Below are 25,612 nucleotides of genomic sequence, written 5' to 3' on the forward strand. Positions count from 1 at the left end.
TGTTGAGGATTTAAACCTGTCCATAAATCATCACGTTTATGAACCTTGTGCACAAACTCAACATAAAGCCTTCAGAATATAAACGTTGATTCAACAGATACCTGAAGTTCATGTGTGGTTCTGAGTGTTGGGCGGATTCTTCTCTGTTGTCTGTTTTAATTTACCTCAGTGCAGAAGCCCCCGGCTCTTCTGTCAGTCACACTCGTCACACATCATTTAACAATTCAACAGGCTCCGGCTGAGCCGCTGCTTCGACTTCACTTAAACTAAGACGCTTCTGATTGGACGCTGCTGAAAACCAGGAAGAGACGTCCAGATGCCAAACGAAGACGAGACCTTTAACAGTTCTGAGGGTCCTCGGCCCCCACCGATCACAACGTCTCAACTCACTTTTGAGAATTACACAATTTAACATTATGACAAAAAGCAATATTTTGGCGGCACTTTAATAAAGTTGATCACTAATGTTTGGAGCACTTTTGGATTCAACAACTAACAAATTCTGAGGTTTAAGTTTCAGACTCGTCACAGACTTCAGGGCTGTCAGCAGGTTTGAGATTATAACAATTAAAACGTGCTGAACTTATTACACAAGTTTTGCGATTCTGCCAAATACATGTTGGGTGTGCCGTAGTAATTTGGGAACACAATTACAAATATTCTGTTTGATTTATACCAGATTTTGGGGGAGGCTTCACCCAAATCTGCCATTTTGATGTGTTTTAAATTTGGTTTATGACAACGCTATAAGACGTCACAGCAATTTTCCCCCTTTAATTATGGGGTTTCTTTTAGGAAGTTTTTCCTTGTGCGGTGCGAGGGTCTAAAGATAGAGGGTCTAAGGACAGAGGGTCTGAGGACAGAGGATATAAGGACAGAGTCTAAGGACAGAGGGTCTAAGGACAGAGGGTATAAGGACAGAGGGTATAAGGACAGAGTCTAAGGACAGAGGGTCTAAGGACAGAGGGTCTGAGGACAGAGGATATAAGATCAGAGTCTAAGGACAGAGGGTCTAAAGACAGAGGGTCTGAGGACAGAGAGTCTAAGGACAGAGGGTATAAGGACAGAGTCTAAGGACAGAGAGTCTAAGGACAGAGGGTATAAGGACAGAGGGTCTAAAGACAGAGGGTCTGAGGACAGAGAGTCTAAGGACAGAGGGTATAAGGACAGAGTCTAAGGACAGAGAGTCTAAGGACAGAGGGTCTAAGGACAGAGGGTATAAGGACAGAGGGTCTAAGGACAGAGGGTCTAAGGACAGAGAGTCTAAGGACAGAGGGTATAAGGACAGAGGGTATAAGAACAGAGGGTCTAAAGACAGAGGGTCTAAGGACAGAGGGTGTAAGGACAAAGTCTGAGGACAGAGGGTCTAAGGACAGAGGGTCTAAGGACAGAGGGTGTAAGGACAAAGTCTGAGGACAGAGGGTCTGAGGACAGAGGGTCTAAGGACAGAGGGTGTAAGGACAAAGTCTGAGGACAGAGGGTCTGAGGACAGAGGGTCTAAAGACAGAGGGTCTAAGGACAGAGGGTCTAAGGACAGAGGGTGTAAGGACAAAGTCTGAGGACAGAGGGTCTAAGGACAGAGAGGTCTAAGGACAGAGGGTCTGAGGACAGAGAGTCTAAGGACAGAGGGTATAAGGACAGAGTCTAAGGACAGAGAGTCTAAGGACAGAGGGTCTAAGGACAGAGGGTATAAGGACAGAGGGTCTAAGGACAGAGTCTAAGGACAGAGGGTCTGAGGACAGAGGGTCTAAAGACAGAGGGTCTAAGGACAGAGGGTGTAAGGACAAAGTCTGAGGACAGAGGGTCTAAGGACAGAGGGTCTAAGGACAGAGGGTGTAAGGGCAAAGTCTGAGGACAGAGGGTCTGAGGACAGAGGGTCTAAAGACAGAGGGTCTAAGGACAGAGGGTCTAAGGACAGAGGGTGTAAGGGCAAAGTCTGAGGACAGAGGGTCTGAGGACAGAGGGTCTAAAGACAGAGGGTCTAAGGACAGAGGGTCTAAGGACAGAGGGTGTAAGGACAAAGTCTGAGGACAGAGGGTCTAAAGACAGAGGGTCTAAGGACAGAGAGTGTAAGGACAAAGTCTGAGGACAGAGGGTCTAAGGACAGAGAGTCTAAGGACAGAGGGTATAAGGACAGAGAGTCTAAAGACAGAGGGTCTGAGGACAGAGAGTCTAAGGACAGAGGGTATAAGGACAGAGTCTAAGGACAGAGAGTCTAAGGACAGAGGGTCTAAGGACAGAGGGTATAAGGACAGAGAGTCTAAGGACAGAGGGTATAAGGACAGAGTCTGAGGACAGAGGGTATAAGGACAGAGGGTCTGAGGACAGAGGGTCTGAGGACAGAGAGTCTAAGGACAGAGGGTGTAAGGACAGAGGGTGTAAGGACAGAGGGTCTAACGATACAGGGTCTAAGGACAGAGTCTGAGGACAGAGGGTCTAAGGACAGAGGGTCTAAGGACAGAGTCTGAGGACAGAGGGTCTAAGGACAGAGGGTCTAAGGACAGAGGGTCTGAGGACAGAGGGTCTAAGGACAGAGAGTCTAAGGACAGAGGGTCTGAGGACAGAAAGTCTAAGGACAGAGGGTATAAGGACAGAGAGTCTGAGGACAGAGGGTCTAAGGACAGAGAGTGTAAGGACAGAGGGTGTAAGGACAGAGTCTAAGGACAGAGGGTCTAAGGACAGAGGGTCTAAGGACAGAGGGTCTGAGGACAGAGGGTCTAAGGACAGAGAGTCTAAGGACAGAGGGTCTGAGGACAGAGAGTCTAAGGACAGAGGGTATAAGGACAGAGAGTCTGAGGACAGAGGGTCTAAGGACAGAGGGTGTAAGGACAGAGGGTGTAAGGACAGAGTCTGAGGACAGAGGGTGTAAGGACAGAGGGTGTAAGGACAGAGTCTAAGGACAGAGGGTCTAAGGACAGAGTCTAAGGACAGAGGGTCTAAGGACAGAGGGTGTAAGGACAGAGTCTAAGGACAGAGGGTGTAAGGACAGAGTCTAAGGACAGAGTCTAAGGACAGAGGGTCAAGAACAGAGTCTAAGGACAGAGGGTCTAAGGACAGAGGGTGTAAGGACAGAGGGTCTAAGGACAGAGGGTGTAAGGACAGAGTCTAAGGACAGAGGGTCTAAGGACAGAGGGTCTAAGGACAGAGGGTGTAAGGACAGAGGGTCTAAGGACAGAGGGTCTAAGGACAGAGGGTCTAAGGACAGAGGGTGTAAGGACAGAGTCTAAGGACAGAGTCTAAGGACAGAGGGTCTAAGGACAGAGTCTAAGGACAGAGGGTCTAAGGACAGAGGGTGTAAGGACAGAGGGTCTAAGGACAGAGGGTGTAAGGACAGAGTCTAAGGACAGAGGGTCTAAGGACAGAGGGTCTAAGGACAGAGGGTGTAAGGGACAGAGGGTCTAAGGACAGAGGGTGTAAGGACAGAGTCTAAGGACAGAGTCTAAGGACAGAGGGTGTAAGGACAGAGGGTCTAAGGGACAGAGGGTGTAAGGACAGAGTCTAAGGACAGAGTCTAAGGACAGAGGGTCTAAGGACAGAGGGTCTAAGGACAGAGGGTGTAAGGACAGAGTCTAAGGACAGAGTCTAAGGACAGAGGGTGTAAGGACAGAGTCTAAGGACAGAGGGTCTAAGGACAGAGTCTAAGGACAGAGGGTCTAAGGACAGAGGGTGTAAGGACAGAGTCTAAGGACAGAGGGTGTAAGGACAGAGTCTAAGGACAGAGTCTAAGGACAGAGGGTGTAAGGACAGAGTCTAAGGACAGAGGGTCTAAGGACAGAGTCTAAGGACAGAGGGTCTAAGGACAGAGGGTGTAAGGACAGAGTCTAAGGACAGAGGGTGTAAGGACAGAGTCTAAGGACAGAGTCTAAGGACAGAGGGTCTAAGGACAGAGTCTAAGGACAGAGGGTCTAAGGACAGAGGGTGTAAGGACAGAGGGTCTAAGGACAGAGGGTGTAAGGACAGAGTCTAAGGACAGAGGGTCTAAGGACAGAGGGTCTAAGGACAGAGGGTGTAAGGACAGAGGGTCTAAGGACAGAGGGTCTAAGGACAGAGGGTCTAAGGACAGAGGGTGTAAGGACAGAGGGTCTAAGGACAGAGGGTCTAAGGACAGAGGGTCTAAGGACAGAGGGTGTAAGGACAGAGTCTAAGGACAGAGTCTAAGGACAGAGGGTCTAAGGACAGAGTCTAAGGACAGAGGGTCTAAGGACAGAGGGTGTAAGGACAGAGGGTCTAAGGACAGAGGGTGTAAGGACAGAGTCTAAGGACAGAGGGTCTAAGGACAGAGGGTCTAAGGACAGAGGGTGTAAGGACAGAGGGTCTAAGGACAGAGGGTCTAAGGACAGAGGGTCTGAGGACAGAGGGTCTAAGGACAGAGGGTGTTGTAACCTGTACATTCTGTAAACACTGAGACAAATGAATAATTTGTGATGTTGGGCTGTATAAATACATTTGATGGATTTTCTTGTAGGAATTTTAATCGTCATGAATGAGAAGTTTGTGTTCCTCATGTGATCCCACTGAAGACCCCAGAAGCTTCTGTTCCGTCCCTGTAAACCCAGATGATTCATGGGGAAAGACTGACTTGGGGGTTTAGTTGACTGTAATGTTTTCCTTTGATTCACCAAATGAAAAAGGGGGTAAAAGCCTCAGTCAGTCAGTTCCCCCTCTTCCCAGAAAGTGGGATCTGCGGTGCTGTCTCCTTGTGGCCAAGACGCACAGAAGCCCTCCATCAGCGGAAAGGAATGCAGAGAACTATGTAAAAGTTTCCGAGTGTGTGTGTGTGTGTGTTCGTCCCTGCGTGTGTGTCTCCAAGCACTTTTAGAGGTTACACATCATTTTTTTTGGCCCGGCTGGATGTCGTAAGAGCTCGCGGCGGGGCAGGCAGAGCTGGGAGCAGCCCCCCTGTTAAGTACCAGATTGTGTGGAGAGTCTTCCCATTTGGAAAGAGCCTCGCCGACGCGTCTGGGAACCAAAACCCGCTGAGCTCTCTGACTTCAACAACGGATCACTTCTCTCTCCCGTCTCTCAGGTTGAGGGTCTACAACAGAGACTTACAGCTTTTACATTTTTCCTTTCTTGACACCAAAGATTCGACAGTCTTCTCTATAGGTCAGTCCTGCACGACTTCTTACTCTTTTTCAGGTCAATTATAATTCTAGGTGATTTTATTGACGCGTAGATTTAATTATTTCCTGCAATTTTAATGTGTTATGTCCAGACTTTACTATCTCTAATATTCCAATTTCAGTGGGAATATTTCGAGGAGCGCGTGGACTGTTTCTTGGCAGCGCGCTGCGTAATTGCGCACGGCGCTAGGATTTGATGCTCAATTATTCTGAACTGTGGAAAGACTCTCTGTTAAAGTGTGAATATCTCATCAGCAGAGATGTTAGATCCCAAATTGGATGCTTTGCACTATAAGATGCTTTTAGGAAACTCACGCCTTTATTCTAACGGGGTTTCCATGACATTAAATCGGCTTTATTGGTTGTTTAAAGCTGTTAAATTCTGGATGTTTGGACTTTATTCATTCATACATATAAAGTCTGTCATGTTATATATCTTGGTTGTCTGGCGGCAGTTTTTAGGAGCCCAAGGATCATGGAAATACGAGTTTGATCACTTCCTGCCCTGAACGCTGCATTTTCTAGTGGATTTTAGGCAACTGATGAATATTAAATGCTAATAGATTAACATGAGGCGGGCGATGGAGGTCTAACCTTCACATTCAGGTTGTTTAAAGGTTTTGTGAACTCCTGAGGCTACGTGGGGCCGATGTTAAAAGCTCTTCTTCCTCTCGCAGCTTCATTCATGTGTTGCTGAGCCAAAGGAGCTGAAGATGAAGAGCAGGCTGTTTGTGGTGGCGGCTGCCCTCCTGGCACTGCTGCTCTCCTCCTCTCACGCCCAGGATCAAGGTAAAGCCGCTCGTCCTCGTCCTCCTCCTCCTCCTCCTCCTCTATGTGATCCAACTCTTCTCACTTCTGCCTTTTCTCTGCAGCTGCATATTTAGTCTGAATTAAAGAAATCACACAGAGAAAGTAAATGTGTGTGTTTGTGGATTGATTTGTTTGAACTGATTTGCCTTTTCAGCCTCAGTTTAACCTTTGATTGATGTTTTTTCCCCCCCGACTCCAATAATTTCCATCAGGAATTTGCAAGATTTCCTCTTGAAGAGAAAAAAACAGTCTCAGCTTCAAATATCTGGTTTGAATTTATGGAGCGGAGCTTTTTATTTGTCAAAACCAGTAGCAGTTTGGAAGTGGTGTTCAGCCACGAGTGTAACTTGCTTAGAGCAGCGATGTATCTAAGGCTAATAGAATATAACTATATGTTGTTAGAAAAGCTTAAATATTATTATTTTCTACGTTAAAGCAGCCTGATGCTTCTGTAATGCCATCATATGACATGTAATAGAAAGACAGTAAAGTATCTTACTCAAGAGAGAAACAGCAGAACACTGTGTGTGCCGCCCCGGCTCCTGTGCGGCTCCAGAGCTGGACCTGTGGGTTAGATGGGGCTTCTTTCCATCCTCACACAGATGTAGTTCGATCTGTTTTACACCAGGAGGCGCCGTTGCTTAAAACCTACTATCTATAACAGAAGTCTCCATTTCTCCAGTTTCAAAAAAATAAAAAGTGGAGGAAAAACCCAGACGGCACGAGGCCAAGTTTCCTCCCTGCGTCCGGATGGAACCGAAGGACGAAATATGAGTTTCACATTATTTTCCAGAGGTTTTAGAGGTTAGGAGACGAGAAGCTCTGCTCCTCTACGCTTCTGCAGTAAAGACTCCTCAAATCACCAGAAGAATATTTCTTTCCTTTGTGACCTCCCGTGACCCTGCTGCCCCTCTAGAAGTCATAGCATCGTAATGGGGGTCATATATCTTGTACGCATGGAACACTTTGACGTGTTGGGGCCGGAGTTAAAGCTCAAACACCTCGAAGAGAAAAAAGTCTCCCCACAGGAAGTCCTCTGCTCTAAGAACTGTCACATTTCAGGTGAAACATTTCAAAATAAAAGCAGTCTCGAGCAGAGCCGCAAAGAGAAGCGTGTGTGTCCGTGTGGCGTAAGAGCTGGAGGGTTGTGGGTAGTTTTTGTCCATTTGGAAGCAGAAGCAGCAGCCGCGGGCCTTGAATTGAGACTCACCAGGTTGGTGGTTCCTCCATTTGTTAATGTCCTGCACCCCCCCCCCCCCCCCCCCCCACCCCGGTCAAGCCTCGACCGGGTCAGCTGACCCTGAGTCTTGGCTTTACGACAATATTTTATAATGATATTCTTCACTCTCACACTAACTGGTTGGCGGTCTAGAAAAAAAGCTTATTTACTGTGAATCTTGAACTTTAGCTAGATTATATATTGTTTACTCGTTAGATTAACGTTCCTCCTGCAGAAAGATTAAGAATTCCACTCAGTGTTTGTTACATGAAGTGAGCGTTTGGGAACTAAGTGTTTAATAAGTGAGTATCAATACTTCTAAATACTAAACCTTGTTCTGAGTATTGACATCAGTCGGGGTCACGTTGTAGATATTTTATTATGAAAATAAATAGAACTGTTATTTTTCCGATGTTTAAATCGTGTATTATTGATGCATTATTATTAATTCTATTAATTTTAAGCGCTTATCAAGATTAAAATTCAAGTGAAGGTCGAAGAATAACATCGATTATAGCGAGATAGATTTTCAGTTTCGTGACCTCGTTCTCAACCCCAACCTGAAGAAAATCATTTTAAAATATTTAAAATAATAACCTGTGGTCGCTCGTGTACATGGAAACCTTTTGTCCGTTACCCTTAAGTTGTTGTAAACAACTTTTCATGTACACGTGATGCATGATGTCTCCATGTCCCTGATCACAAGTCCAACTTTAATCTGTGTCACTTGTTTGTTGGTTAACGTCACAAACACCAGCGGTTCTTAAATCATCATAGTCCAGATCCTCAAAGGATTCTTAACTGTATAAACAAAAACAAAGTATATTCAGTTATTAAATCCTTTTAAAAGGTCTGAAGTAGTTTAAGAACCTCTGGTGCAGATTGTTTTGGGAAACAGAAAAAGACGTACACATGTCTTCACTGACATCGTGTATTCTTTTATGAGGTTTGCAATGGAGACAATAAGTATTCAATCAGATCTTTACCCATTGTACAATCAATACTGGAGCGTTTCGTCACATCTGTGTGTTTTTGTTGTCAATTCAACATCTTGAGTTGGATTGAGGTCATGGACAGTCTGCTGTCAGCCGGTCCATGTTGTAGTTTGTACTTTACTTTTCACTAAGTGGCTGGTGATCGGAATTAAAAAATAATTTTCTTTTGGATACAAACCACCAGAAACGTGTTGGTGTATGGAAGCAAAGAAAGGCCAAGATGATTTTTAGATTTTAATCAATTCAAAAACCTTTATTTCTTTTCCCGATCAAAATGTAAACAGAAAATTAAATCCTCCAGTATTTTTAAAAACATTATTAAGTTACACAGAGTGAACTAGTCACTCTTGGATCTTAAAAATGTAAGTAAAAAAATCAAGTTGTTATTTAGATGTGACTGACAGATTGTAACCTGATTGGCCAAAGGTCTAATTGATGCCATTAAGGCTTGATTGCTTCTTCTTCGTAGCCTGGATGAAGTTGGATTTTTCCATTAATTTTCTGACAAAAATCCAATATGAGCAACTTCTTATTATTCTTTTTTATATGAAAATGACCAGTTCAATCTGAGCATCTTGAAACCATCCAATGTTTTGAGATTGGACTGTTCCGTTTTCTTTGTGATGCCTAAAAAAGTTATTTGCTTCCGTAGACCCGGTCACAGCCATAAATCACCAAAGTTTGAATCTTCCCGTCCTGTTTGTGTTTCCTTCTTTAATGTTCTAAACTGTAGGAAGGTAATGTTGTGTTGTTGTGTTTGTTGTCTCAGTGTGCTTGAGTTGTTGACTGTGGCTGCTGGCCACACGAGCTCAAACGGAGGTCATTTTACTCTCCAAAATGGCTTCCTCTCACATCTGTAGTTTAGTTTGTCTTGTGTTGTTTGCTCCAACAGTGAACTTGTCAAACTTCACCCTGGAAGTGTTGACTGTTGGGAAAAGCCTTTTTATACTTCACATTATTATACAGCCACCTCCTAAAGCTGCAGGATTAACTGTATTTACTTTTTCTCTTCACAGTCTACCCTCCGTCAGATTTGAGGTTTAAGATTTTAAATGAGAACACTGTTCAAATGATCTGGAGCAAAACACAATCGAGGATAGAGGGCTACAGAATACAAGTGACTTCAGACACAGGTGGGTGCTCATTAAACCTGCGAGTTATGTCCTGCCGAGCCCATAACATTACAAGTGTCATAAACCTTCTTAGACATCAGTCTGCCCGGCAAGACTCGACACTCCCTGCAATTATCTGAAGATTTCTGCACACACATGTTTGGCTCCAGGAATTCTAATGATTAAAAAACAAAGTTGGAAAAAGAAAAACATTATCACTGCCATGGAAAATTGTCAGTTTTAGTTTAGCTCAGGAGTGAAGATGTCACGTCAGTCAGAGTTCATTAAACAACTGAGATGGTTTTTGGAAAAATAACAAGAAACAGCATTCCATATCAGCTAGCTCTACACTTAACTCAGCATGCGTATGAGGGACTCTTCAGGGTTTTCCTCTGGTTCAAATAAAGAAAAATCTAAATTCTGCAGTAGGCTATACAATAATACTTAAGACAATTAGTGTACTTCCAACTTTGTTGCACCAGTTTGGGAAAGGCCTTCTCTGTTAACATGACAATGCTAACTTGCACAAACACAGTAGGTGGCTGCACAAGCTTTTTATTAGTTCAAACGCAGGCTAGTTGTCACTAGGTATAAGTGTTTATTAAATGGAGATTTACATCACTAGTAGGCCTACCACCCAGAATAGTTCTTATATAGAAATTATTTGCTATTGAATATATAGCCTACATCCAGTAACTACTAGGTGTAACTGTTATGTGCTGTTAGCCAACTAAACTAGCTAATTGACAGAACTAACGTTAGCTTGTATATTTACATTCAATAATGTATCTCTTAGGCCTATGCATGGTTTGCTAACTTAACTAGCTAACTTATAAAACTAATGTTAGCTTACACATTTACTTTCAATACATTTCAGATGTAACTGTTACGTATTGTTAGCTAACTGAACTAGCTAACTGACTAAACTAATGTTAGCTTACACATTCAATACAGTTCAGATGTAACTGTTACGTATTGTTAGCTAACTTAACTAGCTAACTGACTAAACTAATGTTAGCTTACACATTCAATACAGTTCAGATGTAACTGTTACGTATTGTTAGCTAACTAAACTAGCTAACTGACAAAACTAATGTTAGCTTACACGTTCAATACAGTTCAGATGTAACTGTTACGTATTGTTAGCTAACTTAACTAGCTAACTGACTAAACTAATGTTAGCTTACACATTCAATACAGTTCAGATGTAACTGTTACGTATTGTTAGCTAACTTAACTAGCTAACTGACAAAACTAATGTTAGCTTACACATTCAATACAGTTCAGATGTAACTGTTACGTATTGTTAGCTAACTAAACTAGCTAACTGACAAAACTAATGTTAGCTTACACGTTCAATACAGTTCAGATGTAACTGTTACGTATTGTTAGCTAACTTAACTAGCTAACTGACTAAACTAATGTTAGCTTACACATTCAATACAGTTCAGATGTAACTGTTACGTATTGTTAGCTAACTTAACTAGCTAACTGACTAAACTAATGTTAGCTTACATGTTCAATAAAGTTCAGATGTAACTGTTACGTATTGTTAGCTAACTTAACTAGCTAACTGACAAAACTAATGTTAGCTTACACGTTCAATACAGTTCAGATGTAACTGTTACGTATTGTTAGCTAACTTAACTAGCTAACTGACAAAACTAATGTTAGCTTACATTCAATAACTGCCAGGTAGCCTATAATGTGTAGGCCCTATGTACTGTTAGCTAACTGACACAACTAGCATTAGTAGGCTAATGTAGGACCCATTTAGAAATTAGAGAGTAAAAAAAAACATGACACTTGATCAAAATTGTATTTAAAATAGTTTAAGTTACTGTTAAACAAGAAGTATTTTCGAATTGTCATACAAGTGAAGGCTTAGGGTGTTATTTAATGTAACTCATATTTTAAGATAAGGAATTGGGTATTTAAAGGTTAAAAGTATGTGTTTTGATTCATAGTAATGCGGAAAGTTTTCATTAAATTGAATCTTACTGTTGTTGTGTGTTTACACGGCTCTTCCAGTCCTGAGTTTAATAGTCGGAATCAGGTTTTTATGAAGCCCTGTTTTGACTCTTGGAGAAATGAAGTAATGCAATAGTTTCCTAATGGCTTCCCTCTGACTTTGTGCATTCTTGTAGGAGAACCAACAAAAGAATTTACTCTGCCTGCATCTGTGACCAAGACCTCCATCTCAGACCTGAGTCCAGATGTGGATTATGTCGTAACGATATCAACGTACGCTGGATCAGTGGAGAGCCTGCCCATCTCCGGACAGATTACACGTGAGTCACCGTGTCCCTGAGTGTGTGTTTGTGTCTGTAAAGTAGCACCAGACTTCCAACCAAATGCTTGAGAAGTTTGTCTGCAGCTGGCCAGTTTTGGCAAGTCACCCAACTGGCTAGTAAAACACCTAGACACCCCATATACTGAGTGGACAAATGAACAGGAACCACTGACGGTGTATTATAAACCAGAGTGTGCTCTACAGAAGCCTCTCATCTTGTTTTTAGATGTGTGTTTCTGACTTAAGAACAGATGAAAAAGGAAAGCCTTCCTAAGTTCCTTAAAGATCCTTTCCACTGAAAATATGTTTCTGTAATGTTCATTCCCCCAAGGGTCAGGAGATATGAAAAATGGGTTTCCATATGCATCTATTATTCTGCATAATTAGTTTAGCATTATTTCACTTTTACAGTATAGTACAGCTCTGGAGAAGAATGATGGAGACACCTAAAAAGCCAAAGAAGTTAAATATAGCCAATCGAATTCAGTCAAATAAAAGAAATTGTCATCAAACTTCTTTTACCAAAAAGTATGGCATGTAAAGCTTCAGAATAGCTACCAAGTGGACTGTGTGGTGAGATAGTTCTCACAACAGCTGGATAACTTTAAGATGACATTTTAAAGACAACATAAGATTAGTTGATAGTTAGATAATAAGTTCAGAGCTTTGTTGTGGGATAAGTCTTTGCATTAATGACTTTCATCATAAATTAGAAAGACAATAAGACAATTGGAAACAGACATGAGGAAGAAGACATTCATAGGGTGTCTTCATATAAAAAGATTAATGAAATACAGAAGGGATTGAGAGCACCATTTAGTTCCATGATTCCCAACCTGTAGGCTAGGAGCCCCCAAGGAGTCTCAAGATAAATACTAATGTTTGTTTCACTTTTTTGCTTTAATCTTCTATAAATCCTTTCTTTGATTGATCTATTTACAATTCATGTCGACATCAAGGTCTATGATGAAGGGTCATAAGTAGATATAGCTTCATATGAAAGGATCACACTGATTTAACTGTTCAAATAAAATAAGCCAGTTAAAAGACCTAATAGTCCAATAAAAGTCTGGCTTGACATATTGATCAGTGAATCAGATCTCCAGTGGTGAGTGAGATATTCACTCATGTCATGGCAGCAGTTTGGTGGGGACGCCTGTTTTGGCAAACTGAGAAACCTTCCGAGCTCGGGAGATTCCCTGGAAATCTGTCAGAAACGATGACGTCAACTTGTTAGTTTCGCCGTTTGTGAGCTCTTCATGCACGTTCGTTGTATCTCGGAGGAGGAAATGTTGCACAAGAAACCCTCAGATGAGAGAAAGAAATCTCATGTGCGGAAAGAAAAGACGAGTTTTGGTCCAGTTTGAGTGGTCTGCCATTTGTTGAAGAAAACAGTGACAGTTAATGACAGAAAACAGTTCACAACATGACATTAAAAGGAAGATTTTGGTTTTATTTTCAGTTGAATCAAGTGGCGGCACAAGAGGAACTTCCAGGAAACCAGACCCTTCAGATTCAGTCAGTAAGTCCTTTTGTTCTTTTACACTTTACACTCACTGCTAAGATAATGAGTCACAAACGTTCAACTCACCGCCCAACTTTTCCACTTTTGGTTCTCAAACTTTCTTCCTCACTGCTGGTCGGCGTCCATCAGCGTGAGCTCAGCAGCGATGGGTGGCTCCTTCCACACAACACCCCATTGTATAGCAAGAATCAAAATTAGGCCCCCATAAATCTCTGAAGTATTCGGTCATCGGTTTGGTCCCCTGCCGGCCAATTATGCCAATGTGAAGGAAGCTGCACATGCTCAGTGCGGGGGTCGTAGGTGGGGCGGGAGCTGCTGTAGGGAGCTGGGGGAGCGAGCTGAGAGGAGCCCAGCCCTGAAGTGCTGAGAGAAGTGGAAACCATTACAGATGCTGATTTACAAGAGTGCTGCTGCTGCTGCTGCTGCTGCTGCTGCACAAGATGACGAGCTTTTGCTGATTTTTCCTTCTTTTCATGAGAGGAAAGTCACAAGGAAACTCCCAGAAAGTAAAGTGAAGCAGAGAGTCCTGTAGTTCTACATACAACAGTACAATTTGAGCCAACAACCAGAAAATAATGAATAATGAGAAAAACAGTCAAACAGTCATCTTGAGCCATACCGAGCTTTTATGAATAGAAATCCCCATTAAATGGGATCAAAGTTATATCAATACTGAACTGGTACAGTAGACTGTATAAAACATGCAGCAGAGCAGACAGCTACAGTCGCAGCTAGTGACGGCACGCACCTGTCACTCAAAAGGGCCACGCCTTGAAATATGCATAACTTTAAGCCTTAACTTAATTTAAATAGGTGACTAATTTACATTTCCGGCCCACGTGCAGTCGTCATGAATAGAGGAATTAGCTATAGTGACCAAAAGCGTTTTTTGTACCACACTGCAAACGTGTCTATTCGGCTGCATAGCTTTAACATGGGGGTCTATGGTGATCGACTCGCTTTTGGAGCCTCAAGTGGTCATCCCAGGAACTGCAGCTCTTGCCACTGGACGTTGGCTCAATTTTTCCAAAACCCAATTTCTTTTCTGGGACATCGCTAAATGTTTTTATGTGACTTAAAGTTAGTTCTGCATTGCTTAATTTTTACATTTTCTTCTTCTTCTCTCGCTATTTATTGCCCTCTTCTCCGCTCCTTCTCCTTCCCCCAGAATGCTCTTTAAGTGCCATCGCTGACGTGGTGTTCTTGGTGGACGGCTCCTGGAGCGTGGGCAGGCCGAACTTTAAATACATCCGCAACTTTATCTCAGCGGCGGCTGGCGCCTTCCAGATCGCCGAGGACAAAACCCGGGTGGGCGTGATCCAGTACAGCAGCGACCCCCGAACAGAGTTCAACCTCAAACAACACTTGACCCGACCGGCGCTGCTCCGGGCCATCGGCTCGCTGCCATACAAAGGAGGAGACACCATGACAGGTAAATGTCCTTTAATGTTAGATTTTTACACTATTTTCTATTTTCACCTCAATTTAGTTTTAGCTATTTGTCTGTGGTTTTGAATTACTATTACTTTTATTATGAATACTTTTTTTTTTTTTACACTTCTATTTTACATTTTATTCAGTTTAAGAAAAATATTCTTTATATTCAAGATTCAGTACTTTTTATTCTTGTGTGTACAACAAACATATTTTATTTGATTTAATTTTTATTAGATGTGTGCTGGTCTCATAATGAAAAATGAAATGAAATGATCTGATATAATAATTCCAAAGTGTTTATTTATTTGTACTTATTACTCAGGTAAGAAGGGGGCTTGTCCCACACCAAAAGAACTTAAAGCATCTCTGTATCTATTAAACCTTTCACTTTATTAGCATTTAAATCAACACAGAAATAAACATTTACATGTAAAACACATTCCAAAAATCTGACGTTGGCCCTTAAAAGGAATCAAACTCTGTAAGGAGGTTTGTTGATTATAAAAGTACTGTAAAAAAATACCAAGAAGTTTAAAGTTGGTCCCGAGTATCTTAGTTCCCCTTCTTAATTTAAAATGTTCTCCTGATTTACATATTTTTACATGCAAGTTGTTTTGCATGTTAGATAAAGACAAAGTGATGGTTTCAGGCTACACACACGTTTTTCTGAATTAAAGAGTTGATATCTTTCATTATTCAGCGTTTGCATCAAATGAAGATCTGTGGAAGTTTCTAAATCTTAAAAAATGAAGAAGTTGGGTCGAGTTGTGAGAATCTTCTCTTAAAATAAAGAAGTGTTACATTTGCATTATGTCAGCAGACACTTTCTGTTAGAGCATCATTTAAAACCTAATTCCTGTCTGTCTCGTTGCTCCAGGCGATGCCCTCGAATACCTCCTGAAAAACTCTTTCACCGAGGAGGCCGGTGCCAGGAAGGGTTTTCCCAAAGTCCTGGTGATCATCACAGACGGCAAATCTGAGGATCCAGTGGAGAGCTATGCCAGGCAGCTGAAGAGCAGGGGGGTGGAGATCTTTGTCCTCGGTACGTAGCCAGAACAAGTTTATTACATTCCACATCTTACATTTTCCACTCGCTTTTAATGCTTTTAACCGTCGTTCGTAACAAAGGCAGCTTTCGATGACGTAATAACAGAAGAAATTCCTACATCATTAACATTACAAGCGAGTGATAGCAAGTTTTATGTATGTTTACTCTGGAGCTTCACTCTCAGACTTTCCACAAACTTGGGATGGAGGAACAGAAGTGTGCTGTCGCCATGGTGTTAAAGAGGGCTGCTGGTTAACTAATAAAAACAGATCTTCTACGCTCTCTGACAGCAGGCCACTGATAATTCATTCATTAGTGAGTGAGACATCAAATATACTCTCAGTGTTTGCAGGAGAAGCTGGTAACATGCAGGAGCAACAGTGTAAATCTTCACTTCTCCTAAATATATATAATAAATAAATACACTTGTACAGCTTGTTCACCATGTATCTGGAGGTTCTTTATTTTAAAAGGTTGAAGGTAGTGGTGCTTTCTCAAATAACATCGCTTCTTTCATACTGTCAGATATATGAGGAAGGAAAGAGGGGAAACAGGACAGAAGGAAACGAAAGAAAGAAAGAAAGGACAATATCAGCCATATTTTACGTTTACATCTGCATCTTCAAAGTAACCAGTAGAAAAATATAGAAAATGAAGAATATTTCCGTCTGCAATGTTACAAACTGTCCAACAATGCCAATAATCAAGTAAAGAACTGAAGTTCAGTATTTGAGTAAAAGTACCGTGTGATTTCCCCTTGTGTCCATCACAAAGTTCACTTTGATATTTCAGTGAGTCGAACTTTGAACAAACTATATGAGAAGTGTGTGAGAATATAGTATTGTAAAAACCCTACCAGTTTCATATTTACTGCCCATGCTGTCAGACTTTCCAGCAGAGGCTTTCGATTGGTTGTGAATCCAGCTGGAGAACTTTTAATATGTTTCACTTCTCGTCTTTATAGATCGTTTCATACAGTATGAACAGACCTGTTCACCCTCCGACACAGTGACTTCACAACCACTAGTTTGGAAATGACTGAATGTCCCTAAATCCAGCAGGAAGTGACAATCACAACGGAACAATTTAATAAATCATCATCATTTTCTTTGTCCCTTTCAGGCATCGAACAGGCAGATGAAGAGGAGATGAAGCTAATGGCCTCCACTCCTCACAGAAGTCACATCTATAATGTCGCCAACTTTAACTTGATCAAGAATGTGCAGAAGGAGCTCATCACTCAGGTGTGCGCTGGTGTTGACGATCAACTCAACTCAATCATCAGTGGAGAAGAAGGTGAGATATTTCTTTTTTCTTTTCTTTTTAAAGCAAACTCAATTAGGGCCCAAAGTACGAAGCCCTAAATATACTCCTGCTGTGCACCATCACCATCGAGACAAATTTGTGTAAATTTATTTCACAATGACATTCAGATAATTCAGATTCTCTGATTTTTGCAGCCGTTGAGCCGGCGTCCAACCTCCAAGTCCTGGAGGTGGCCTCAAAGTCCGTGCGGTTGACCTGGGATGCCTCTATTGGAGAGATTTCCGGATACAAGGTGCAGATGATCCCTATGATGACCGGCAGCAAGCGGCAGGAGTTGTTGGTGGGCCCGACCCAGACCTCGGTGGTGGTCAGAGACATTTCTCCGGAGACAGAGTACCAGATCCATCTGTTCGCCATGAACGGCCTGATGCCCAGCGAGCCCATCACGCTCATGCAGAAGACGCAGCCAATTAAAGTATCACTGGGTGAGTTCAAAATAGAGATGGTGCAATTTCCCATCTAGTCGATTTGGGCTTTTTAGTACCTGTCTTACACAATTGAGGTTCCTCCCTTACTACGGACATGAAGAGTTTCACAGCTTCAACTTGTAAATACCATTCACACCAAGTCTTAAAAGGCAAAGTTATTTTCAAAAGCTCCTCTAACTTGCAAGGCAGTTTGTTAGTTAGATAGTTACTAAGCAAACAAACATGGACGCCTGCCATATATAAGCCAAAGTCGGTCGTTCAAGGAACTTAAAGCAATTTTAATGGATGCAGTGCTGAATTGGCAAATAACAATATTCCCAGGAATCAGAGGACGTCTTATTGACTTCAGCTTTTGGTTTTCCAAGAAACAAGACGATGAAAAGTAAAGAATACAATATAAGTGAACAGCCTTAGATATATTTTAATGTGCTCTAAATGAAGCTGGTCAATTACAACTTTGTATTGTGGTTTTTGTTTTTCCGATCTAGAGTGTTCTCTTGGCGTGGATGTTCAAGCCGATGTCGTCCTCCTGGTTGACGGTTCCTACAGCATCGGTCTGGCTAACTTTGCTAAAGTAAGAGCTTTCCTGGAAGTGCTGGTGACCAGCTTTGACATCGGGCGAGATAAAGTCCAGATCAGCTTGGTCCAGTACAGCAGGGACCCCCACACTGAGTTCCACCTGAACACTCACCATGACCAGAGCGCCGTGGTCAAGGCTGTGAGGACTTTCCCGTACCGCGGCGGCTCCACTAACACCGGCAGGGCCATGACCTACGTGAGAGAGAAGATCTTCCAGGTCAACAAAGGGGCGCGCCCCAACGTTCCTCGTGTCAACATCCTCATCACTGACGGGAAGTCATCCGACGCCTTCCAGGAGCCGGCCACCAAGCTGAGGAATGCCGATGTGGAGATCTTTGCGGTGGGCGTTAAGGACGCTGTACGATCTGAGCTGGAGGCCATCGCCAATGACCCTGCAGACACCCATGTGTACACCGTAGAGGACTTTGATGCCTTCCAGAGAATTTCCAAAGAACTCACACAGTCCATCTGCCTGAGGATCGAGCAAGAGCTTCGCAAAATCCACCAAAGACGTAAGTTTGTTTCCTGTTTGTTTTCATCCTCTATGCTGACGATAGCGCACTTTACTCAACTTCTTTTGGGCAATCTGGTCTTCTTTTAGGGAATCTGTTTTATTTTTTTCAAATATTTTTCTTCTTACTGATTCCTTATGTGTTGCATCATGTTTTGGTTTGATTCTTGTCATATTGTTTGAGTCAGAGAAGAAACCAAATCATGTTAAAAGCGAAAAAAACGGCCTTTATTTTCAGCAGAATTAGGCTGAAATAGGTTCAAAAAGGGTATTTTGTTGGCACAAATGGAGTGTTGACTCTTTTCTACTGATTTTAACTCAGGTTGGATCCTATCTTTAGCTGTAGAGGTGGAACATATGAATGATTTATATCAGTATAATAATAACTTGTTCAGTTTTGTACAAAGGTTCTTTGTCTGTCTTTTGTCACACTGAGCGAGGCGGTTGTGACTCAGTCAGACTGTGTAATCGATTGTTTGTAAGAAGATTGGGAGTTGTTTCACCTGTGTTTATATATTGTTCAGTAGTGGGGATAGTTTCGTAAGATTGCATGCTTATACTTAGTATGCTGGCATTGTCTATTCAACCATGGAGCACCAAGCTGTCACTATATTCTCTTATTGTTAAAGCGATTACAGATTGTTTCTAAAAGTTTGCTAACTTAAGAATTAAAAAAGCAATGGGAAGAACTTTTCTTAAACAGAAATATGTGAAGTTATTTCTGTAGCTCTTTGAAATCCTCTTTATGTTTCTACAGTTTCTTCAGCATAATGTCATCAAACACTCAATGATGAATGCTTTTCATCAGTCTCTCCAAACAAAGTACATGTTTAATGAGAACTACCAGTCAGCTATTATGATTTAGAACATTTGCAGTGATCAAACCAACATTTAACAATTAGTTACTGCAGCAGTCAGATGCAACTCTGTGGAGCAGAATACGTCCATATGCACACAATTACTTTCAAGTCACTTTTCCAACAGTGTCTTTTTTCAACCGAGCCCTCCTCTTCGCCTCAATGTGTTAAACACATGTCCACCTTTTGATCTTCCAAGGGCAGAGAGAGTTCCTGTATGTGGAAATATCAGAACTGGGTCAAATAGTGTTTGCAGAGATTTCTTTGCATTAGTTTAAAGCTGGTTGGAGCACTAGATGACTGTCAGGTGTGTTGTCCGTCACGTAAACAAAACTTGACTATGAAATGCATCCATTGCGTTGAAATCATTAACCCACCCCCGAACATCTGCTAGTCAAGTTTAGACAAGCGAGAAGAGTTACTCGCAAATGCGGTTTCACCCACTTATGGGACAAATATTTATCACACTCTTATTTTGCCAACAGGAGCTTCCAGGTCTGCCAGCACAGAATGTGACTCACACCAGATTTGATTGCCTATTATATAATTTGTATATAATAATGACTTTATGTCAACAAAGTGTTCAGGAGCCTGAGCAGCGCAGTCACAGCCTCCATCCCACAGTGGGAGTTTCACAGCAGACGCCCTCCTCGTGGTGTTTGAGTGATGGAGCTGTCGGATGGGTTGTACATTATTGTACATCTTTATTAAATGTAGGTCAGCCCTCACAACTTACCTTTAATGCTCTGTGGATATCATCCTGGGACCACTGACAACAGCATTTTTGGAAATGTGAACAGCTACTACTTTACTTTTTCCATTAGCGGGTGAAGCTGATTGATGATCTGGTCTGATGTGGACCATAACATCTGTAACAACAGGACTCCCTAGAGAGCACTGGTGACACCCAAAGAGTTCAAATCAACATAGCAAAACGTTCTAGTAGCTGTGAATTTAGTTGAATGTATAGATAATATATAAGTATCCGTAATGTCTGGCTTTATACCCTTTATGGATTCAAAGATATGATTGTGTTGGTTGGTTATTTAAGATGTTGAATATTTGTCCTTTACTGATTGGTTTTGTCCAGTTGATTCCTGCTGAACCTCTAAAGTCTACTGAGCCAACTAATGGAGTGACAATAAATATATATATATATACACAAAAGTTAATGACAGTCTACATTTCCATCTGTATCTGCGTATCAGTCATGTTCTGTAAATACAAAATGGTTCTCTCAAGCCTTCAGAGATCCCACATGGCAGTGTTTCTGTTTCTGTTGATTAAAATCCTTTTTAAAGTGTGTTACCTTCCACCGTCTCCAGGACTGACCCAGCCGAGGGGCCTGTCCTTCTCAGAGGTCGGCTCCAGAAGCTTCCGGGCCGCCTGGGAGATCGACGCCACCAACGTGGAGTCCTACCTGGTTCGGTTCAAGCCAGAATATGGCGACAACGGGCAATATGTGTCCATGTCTGTGCCCGGGGACACGCTCGCCACAATCCTCCCCCACCTCACCCCACTCACCCGCTATGAAGTCAACATTCATGCTCAGTATGACAAAGGAGACAGCTTGCCTGTGACCGGCTATGAGACCACTTTAGAAGGTACGTAGACTCGAGACATCTTCTTTGAATCTGGGGAATCGGAGCCGCTTACTAACTCGTTCACATTCTGCAGAACGAGGCTCCGTGCAGAACCTCAGAGTATCTGAAGAGACCGCAGACAGCTTCAGGGTGTCATGGCAGCCGGCTCCAGGAGACGTCACTCGCTACAAATTGACCTACGAACCTGCAGGAGACGAGAGCTCGAGGCTGGAGACGACCACCGTCGGCACCGAGATGACGATTGCGCTGCAGGAGCTTCAGCCTAAAACCACATACCGCGTCATCGTCACGCCGGACTACTCCTCGGGCTCCGGAGTGCCGATGGAGACTGACGGCACCACTAAAGAAGGTGACTGCAGCTTTAAGACGCTGATTGTTGACACTAGTTGACTCATTATGCATAAAATATTGCACAACTTTTTCTTAACTTCATAACTCAACACGTCATTCAAACATTACTGTCAGTGCAAGTTACTGTTTCTAGTGATGGAAGTTTCTCCATCGAGCGTGGATGAAAGGCTCCTTATAAGTCTAGATCAGTGCACACAGCAACAGCTTCACATGGTGCAGAATATTCTAAACATAAACAATATCAGCAGGAACAATAAACAGGGCTCAGAGTCAGTGTTGGGCAATACCAGCAATGTGACCGTTGGCACCATTACATCACCTGTTTGCATCAACCAGAGCATGATGCATGATGGGAAATGCAGTGCCAACACTAAATATATAAATGCTAAATGAAACAATATGTGATATAACCATCAACATTTAGTACTTTTTTGGCATCAACAAGGTTCTTGTATGACTGGAACTTACAAAAAACCTTTTCAAAATGTCTATAATTGTTTTTTAAATAACATATAGCCTAATTTATCTTTACATTACAGGTCATTTAGCAGACGCTCTTATCCAGAGCGACTTACATTGAACTCAGGGTTAAGTACCTTGCTCAGGGGTACACTGGTGGCAACCTGGTGTTGAACTCCCGACCTTCTAGTGTTTTGTTCGGAAGGCGTACCACTAGGCCATCACCACCACATCTTAAACTTACATTACATGGTTTGACTACACAAGCTCCAATAGGTCCAGTCTTTGTTCCATAATAGATTTCGGGCCAGAAGTCTGAAATGTGAGCAGCTGTTAAGTAATGGTTGAGTCACTGGTTCTGATCCACAGCAGGTGCCTGCAGATGTCTTATAATCATTCTGTTTGTGCTACGGGACACTTAAAACTATTTATTTTTTAAAGCGAACTGCACCTTTAAAGTGATGAAAACATTCTGTGTGTCTCTCTATCTGCGTCATTTAAAGGCCTCAGTGGAAATAAGTTTGGACTTTATTCTGACATCCTGAGTGACTCTATTTGTCCACAGTGGGTTTTTTTAAAAGTCGTCATCTGCCATTTGGCGTTTGCCTTCATTCCATCGCTGCCTGGGAGTCCACACATATCTGACCCCGGTGGAACTCCTCACTGTGTTAGTACAACCTGCCACCCATCGAGCGCTCGTCAGATCTGCCCGGCCTTACAGGGGAAGGAATGAAAAACAGACAGAAGCACAGAAAGCTGGGAAGTCGAAGCGAGCCAAGATGTTGCTTGTGGTGATAAACAAACGGAGAAGGAAAGTGGAGGAGGTTCTTCTCAACAACCCTCCAGACTCTGGACAGTGACGCTGATCTTTGGTAGATTCCTGAAGGGAGATTATCTCATGAAGAAGCTTGTTAGCGTCAGCGCCGTCAGGGAGGTTAGCACGTATCTTCCGAAGGCACTTGAGATTACAGAGCTCGAGCCAAAACACTGGAAACAAACAGAATGTATTCCCGTCTGCCGTGGAAACAGCGGCTTCACCTCCTGGTGCTTCAGCAGCTGCTTGTCGTCTCAGTTGAATTTGTATTTCTGACGGTTTATTAAAAGAGGCAGGATTACTCCCAGTTTGCACCTCTTTGACATGAAACAGCCAGCTGGCTCTCAGATGGATAATATATTGTTCCCATTACAATGTTTGTTCTGCTATGACTTTATCTCAAAACTATGAATTAATGCCTCGAGGTTTTGATCTTTTCCACCAAGTCTTGTGTTGGCACACAAGCACAGAGCTCACAGCAGCAACTGGGAATTCATTTTCTCCTTTTCCCATTTTTTTCCAGTTCATTTCACTTAAAATCAAAGACATTTTTATCTCTAAGTAAGCAGATGTAACTAATAAACACCAGGGCACATGAGTCACCGCTTTATTTGAACAATTATTTAAGTGCTGCGTACACTCATTCACATCCTGGTAGCTGCCCAGCACAAACTGGTTTTCTACTGGGAGTTCAGTGTTCGGTCAAATACATTTCAGACGTTGGCTGCGCTCGAATACTCAAACAAATACGTCCCATCTTTCCCTTTATTTATTTATAACACTGTAAGGCCACATGCCTGCTTGTCCAACGCTTGCTCAGTGGAACATGAACAGTATTATTAATTTGCTCATCAACATCTGACATACGATGAATTCTTTCCTTATTGAAATCATCACTTTTAATTCACACAGAGAACTCAGGTTCATTCCTCAATACTAAGACCAACAAGGTTCAATGACCTGCAAGCAGCTTTGTATCGTGTACAGCTATCAATATAATGACATCATCTTACATTTTCTGCTTTTTGTTGACATTTTCCAGATTAAACAATTAATAAAAAACTAAAGGATTTCCAGATTAATATATTTTTTTAAATAATAAATCATGTTTGTTTAAATTTTTTAGAAATACTTATTGGCAGCCATAATAGTTCTAAAATAATAATAATAGTAATGATAATAATAATAATAATAATAATAGTAATAATAATAATAATAATAATAATAATAATAATAATAATAATATTAGTAATAATAATAATAATAATAATAATAATAGCTGTGTAGAGTCTCCAGGCTTCCACATAAATAATTGTATCTTACTTAATATTTTGGATGTTTTCTTCTTCTGCAATCATTAAATAGTTGTTATCTGAACATGAACAATGCTGTTGGCAACTTGTAATGTCAGAATTACATTTCTCAAGAAAGATAAATGGTTCTTCATTCCCTGACCGTGCTCCCCTCCTCCGCTCCTCAGCCAGGGGTTCTCCCCGCGACCTGAGGGTGTTCAACGAGACCGCGTCCTCCATGAAGGTCTCGTGGGAGCCGGCACCGGGGAGCGTGCTGCAGTACCGCGTGGCGTACCAACCCTCCGCCGGTGGGCCCAGGAAGGAAGTGTCGGTGAAGGGCGACAACAGGGCCGCCCTCCTGAAGAACCTGCAGCCGGGCACCCGGTACAACATCTCTGTCAGCGCACGATACCCCTCCGGTCCGGGGGACGCCCTGGAGGGCCAAGGCGCCACGCTAGAAGGTAAACAGTCTGTTAAATAATCGTGACCTGATGAACTCTCTTGCTCTGCTCAGGTCCCCCAACTCCTGAGGGAAGTATCTGTGTCTTTATCTGCTAGATGCTCCTCGCTCTTCACCAGCTCTGTCTGCCTTTAGTGAGCTCATCGCAGCTCGTCTGGTGCTGCTGGAAACTCTTGAGACTGGACCGTAAATGTGCTGCAAAACCAAAACTAGGAGCTAAAAGAGGCTTTAAAGCTCTTTAAAAACTTCCAAAATTGGTCGCTAATCCTTCTTCAGCAACAATTTCACTTCGCACGGAGTCAGTATTTATATCAAACATTGATTAATTCAAGTTTAAAGATTAAAATTCTCTTTAGTTTAGGAAAATAATAATAATTTCTTTCTAAATTAAGGTCCAGCTCCTCGTAAAGTGCGAGTGTGAGTCCAAGAAAGCACAGTAACTCTTGTCAACACATGTGGAGACATCTTAATATGTGTCAAGATAAAGTCTGCTCATTGAAAGGCTGTTCTGGCACGCAGCTGTGACCCGCTGATCTTCCCAGATTAAGGGATTATTACATCGTTATTATGACCGTGTGGCTCAACAACCACAGCTAATGTTTGAGCTTTACTGTAATTGCTATGAATAAGTCCGGGAAGAAGCAAATCAACCAAATGGGCTCGTAAAAAACAAACATGGCAGACGTTGACACAGGTCTGTGTTTGAACGTGGACTTTCTTTATGCTCCGCAGTTAGAGGTGATCCTGCTTTCAACAAGGAGGAAGGGGGGGAGGAGAAGGAGACGGATGAGAGGAGGGCCGAGGAGAAGAGAAGGAGAAGGAGGGGAGAGGAGGAGAAGAGAAGAGAGGAGAGGAGGGGGGGGAGGAGAAGGAGGAGAAGGAGAGGAGGAGAAGGAGGAGGAGGAGAGGAGGAGAGGAGAAGGAGGAGAGAAGAGGAGGGGTAGAAGGCGGCGAAGAGGAGCAATGAGGCGAAGGCGGAGGGAATGAGGATGCGAGGCGGTCTGTATGGCTTATTCTCCTTCTTTTTTTGTCTACTTCGGCTGATTTTCTGGGCCTCTTACTCCGTTTAGGCTGGCTTAGTTTCTTCTTCTGTGCTATGAGAAGTCGAAGCTTATTCTTCGTATTCTTCTCCTTCTTCTCCTTCTTCTCCTTCTCCTCTTCTCCTTCTTCTTCTTCTTCTTGTTTTTCTTCTCCTTCTTGTTCTCCTCCTTCTTCTTCTTCTTCTTCTCCTCCTCCTCCTCCTCCTCCTTCTTCACCCTCAGATGTTTGTTTTCTTCTGGTGTCATGCTGTGATAGAAACAACTCTCCTCATGGTCCCCCGGCTGTATTCACACATGTGCTCCATCGGTCATGACACAGACTTTACCCG

General features: G+C 42.5%; 1 protein-coding gene across 1 annotated transcript in view; it reads left to right on the forward strand.

Annotated features, from left to right (window-relative positions):
• The first annotated feature begins 4,889 nt into the window (after nucleotides 1–4,889).
• col12a1b (collagen, type XII, alpha 1b) overlaps nucleotides 4,890–25,612 on the forward strand; it is a 111,883-nt gene continuing 91,160 nt past the window's right edge. The window contains 13 exon segments of the mRNA XM_029425245.1: nucleotides 4,890–5,106; nucleotides 5,801–5,912; nucleotides 9,164–9,280; nucleotides 11,407–11,550; nucleotides 13,015–13,074; nucleotides 14,246–14,509; nucleotides 15,392–15,556; nucleotides 16,685–16,858; nucleotides 17,023–17,313; nucleotides 17,805–18,407; nucleotides 20,589–20,867; nucleotides 20,941–21,216; nucleotides 23,972–24,244. Of these exon segments, the coding sequence (XP_029281105.1) occupies nucleotides 5,837–5,912; nucleotides 9,164–9,280; nucleotides 11,407–11,550; nucleotides 13,015–13,074; nucleotides 14,246–14,509; nucleotides 15,392–15,556; nucleotides 16,685–16,858; nucleotides 17,023–17,313; nucleotides 17,805–18,407; nucleotides 20,589–20,867; nucleotides 20,941–21,216; nucleotides 23,972–24,244 (2,722 nt within the window). The 5' untranslated portion in view covers nucleotides 4,890–5,106; nucleotides 5,801–5,836.

The sequence above is a fragment of the Cottoperca gobio genome, chromosome 24 (assembly GCF_900634415.1).
Source record: "Cottoperca gobio chromosome 24, fCotGob3.1, whole genome shotgun sequence".
NCBI lineage: Eukaryota > Metazoa > Chordata > Actinopteri > Perciformes > Bovichtidae > Cottoperca > Cottoperca gobio.